The 3,307-nt window shown below is 50.8% G+C and overlaps 1 protein-coding gene across 1 annotated transcript; it reads left to right on the top strand.

Annotated features, from left to right (window-relative positions):
• Nucleotides 1–758: 758 nt before the first annotated feature.
• On the top strand, nt 759–1,718 carry LOC311216458 (olfactory receptor 14A16-like; the record flags this gene model as incomplete). Its single annotated transcript, XM_084297995.1, has 1 exon — nt 759–1,718. One exon carries the CDS (start codon nt 759–761, stop codon nt 1,716–1,718), a length of 960 nt encoding a protein of 319 aa, XP_084154121.1.
• Between the last annotated feature and the right edge of the window lie 1,589 nt (nt 1,719–3,307).

Genomic DNA, 3,307 nt, shown 5'->3' with positions numbered 1-3,307 from the left:
TTCACAGCCCTGAACAGGGTAAGTCTGTGGCTGCAGGGCAGCACAGCTGTTGTTCCTGGTGCCATCTGCAGATTTGCTGGAAAAACCCGCAGCCTATGGGAGCTTTCAGGAGGACTCAGGGCTCAGGAGGAGTTTTTTTGGATAAGAGGAAAATGACAAATTCCAGAGCAGGGATTACCTTCCAAAGCTGTCAGAGGGACAAAACATGAGGTTTCCTTCTTGTGGGGCCAGCTGCAAGTTGTGCAGCTGGGCGTTTAGACGGGGTGTCCAGGGCTGTGGTGCAGAGCAGGGTCCCTGCTGTGCCCCAGGGGCTGTGTGCTGGGGCAGGGCCTCTGCTGCCTGCCAGGCTCAGCACTCAGCCTGCCTGGGGAGCTGCCCAGGGCACTGTGGGGAGAAGCTGTGGGAGGAAGGAGGCCACCCAGAAGAGTAGGGGGGAGTCTTTCTGCTTCCCAGAGCCTGCTACCTGGGGCAGGTACCTGTCTCAGAGACCACCACCAGTCCCTGGTGGTCTTTATCATGTACCTACAGGGCAGTACTGACCCTTCCAGAGAGCAAAGTTGACTAACCTGGTCTCTTAGGCATTCTTAGGCAACCAAATCAAAAGCTCCAGGCAGAAGCATGTATTCTTCCCTGGAAAGGCAGTGTGTCTTGTTGAGGATGTTTCAATGAGATATGGCTTAGGTTTTGCTCAGAAAACACTATCTAACTTGCCTCTTTAAATTCCTCCATAAATAGGCTGCTATGCCCAGAAGCAGCAAATGTCCAACAGCAGCTTCCCCACTGAGTTCCTCCTCCTGCCATTCGCAGACACACGCCAGCTGCAGCTCCTGCACTTCGCGCTCTTCCTGGGCATCTACCTGGCTGCCCTCCTGGGCAACGGCCTCATCCTCACAGCCATAGCCTGCGACCACCGCCTCCAAACCCCCATGTACTTCTTCCTCCTCAACCTCGCCCTCATCGACCTGGGGTCCATCTCCACCACTGTTCCCAAAGCTATGGCCAATTCCCTGTGGGACACCAGGGCCATTTCCTTCTTCGGTTGTGCTACCCAGGTCTTTATGTTTGTCACATTTGTCGCAGCAGAGTTTTCTCTTCTCACCATCATGGCTTATGACCGCTACATTGCCATCTGCAAACCCCTGCACTACAGGACAATAATGGACAGCAGAGCTTGTGTCAACATGGCAGCAGCTGCCTGGGGCAGTACTTTTCTCTATGCTGTGCTGCACACTGCCAATACCTTTTCCCTTCCCCTCTGCCAAGGCAATGCCCATGGCCAGTTCTTCTGTGAAATTCCCCAGATCCTCAAGCTCTCCTGCACTGATGCCTATATCAAAGAGGCTAGGCTTATTGTGGTTAGTGCCTCTTTATTATTTGTGTGTTTTGTTTTCCTTGTGCTGTCCTATGTGCAGATCTTCAGGGTTGTGCTGAGGATCCCCTCACAGCAGGGCCGACATAAAGCTTTTTCCACATGCCTCCCTCACCTGGCCGTAGTCTCCCTTTTCTCCAGCACTGCCATATTTGCCTACCTGAAGCCCCCCTCCATGTCCTCCTCCTCCCTGAATCTTTTGCTGGCAGTTCTGTACTCGGTGGTGAGTCCAACAGTGAACCCCCTCATCTACAGCATGAGGAACCAGGAGCTGAAAGATGCGGTGTGGAAAGTGATGAATGAGTGTTTTTCAGAAGGAATAAACTGCCTTAGAATCATAGAAACATAGAACTGCCTGGTTTAGAAGAGACCTCAAAGATCATCTAGTTCCAACCCCCCCACCCTGGGCAAGTATGCCACCCACTAGATCAAGTTTGCCAGGGCCCCATCCACCCAGGCCTTGTAGACCTCCAAGGATGGGGCATCCAGAAGTTCTGTGGGCAACCTCTTACAGTGCCTCACCACCCTCTGAGTGAAGAATTTCCTTCTAACCTCTAATCAAAATCTCTGCTCTTTTAGTTTAAAACCATTCCCCCTTGTCCTGTCATTATTTGATTGAGCAAAGAGTTGTTCTCCATCTTTTCTTATGCCCCCTTTAATTACTGAGAAGATGCAATCATCACAGACAGCCCCTCGTAACCACCGTTCCCTGCACTGGGCTTTTGCTCCAGCTCAGACAGGTGGTTTGTAGGCAATGAATTCACCCTAAAGCCTTCTCTTCTGCAGGCTAAACCAACCCAACTCTCTCAGCCTTCCTTCAGAGGAGGGGTGCTCCAGCTCCTTGATCATCTTTGTGGCCCTCCTCTGGACCTGTTTTAACAGATCAACATCCTTCTTGTGCTGGGGCGCCAAACCTGGATTCAGTACTCCAAGTGGGCCTCACAATAGCAGAGTAGAGGGGAACAATCACCTCCCTTGACCTTCCAGCCTCTCATCCTTTGATGAATCCCGGGATGCAGTTGGCTTTCTAAGATGCAAGCTCGCACTGATGGCTCATGTTAAACAGTTCATGTCCACGAGAACAAGAATCTTCTCTGCAGGGCTGCACCTGTGCGGTGTCAAGAGTTGGACTTGATGATCCTTAAGGGTCCCTTCCAACTCAGGATATTCTATGATTCTCAATGCGTTCTTCTTCCAGTCTGTCCTCGTGTCCGATTGCCCTGAGACAGGTGTAACGCCTTGCACTTGCACTTGCTGAACATCTTCAGTTTCTCATGGACCCACTTCACAAGCTAGTTCAGGTCCCTTGGAAGGCATCCCTTCCTTCTATTGCATCAACTGCACCACTGAGTTTAGTGTCACCTGCAAACTTGCAGAGGATGCACTCAAACCCACTGTCTAGTTCTTTTTCTGCATATCATTCATAATGTAACTCATTAAAGGCCCAGATACAGGCTTGTTTGTTTTTTATTTTGTTTGAGTATATATTTTTCTTTATATTGCTTGTGAAATTATTGTCCACAAAGAAATATCTTTGTTCATATTCTTTCATTTAAGTACCTACATGTGACTCCCGGACTTGGTGTAAACAAGGAGGCAGGCTCTCTGTGTATTTAAATAAAAGAAACGACCCTGCAGTGATATGCTTGCCCGAGATCCTCCCTCAGAGACCTGCAGTGAAGCTGCAGGGGCACTTGGCTGTGTGCAGGGGTGGAGGGAAGAAGTGTCCTGGTACAGCAGCACTGCCAAGGAGCCCCAGAGCTTCTTCTTTCCCAAGCTGCTCTCCCTTTCACCTAGTACTCTCCTACAGAGCCCTTGTGTTGCTGCGAGGACTCATTGCTCTTGTCTCTTGCTCACCGTGCTGCTCTGGGGCAGTTCTGTGTCCACAGGCAGGGACAGGCCAGGGGCACTTCTCTAACACAGCTGGCTCCGTACCAG

The sequence above is a fragment of the Netta rufina genome (genome assembly GCF_964035555.1).
Source record: "Netta rufina genome assembly, chromosome: 18".
Lineage (NCBI taxonomy): Eukaryota > Metazoa > Chordata > Aves > Anseriformes > Anatidae > Netta > Netta rufina.
The sequence above is the reverse complement of the archived record's forward strand: the minus strand, read 5'-3'. Positions and strand labels throughout refer to the sequence as shown.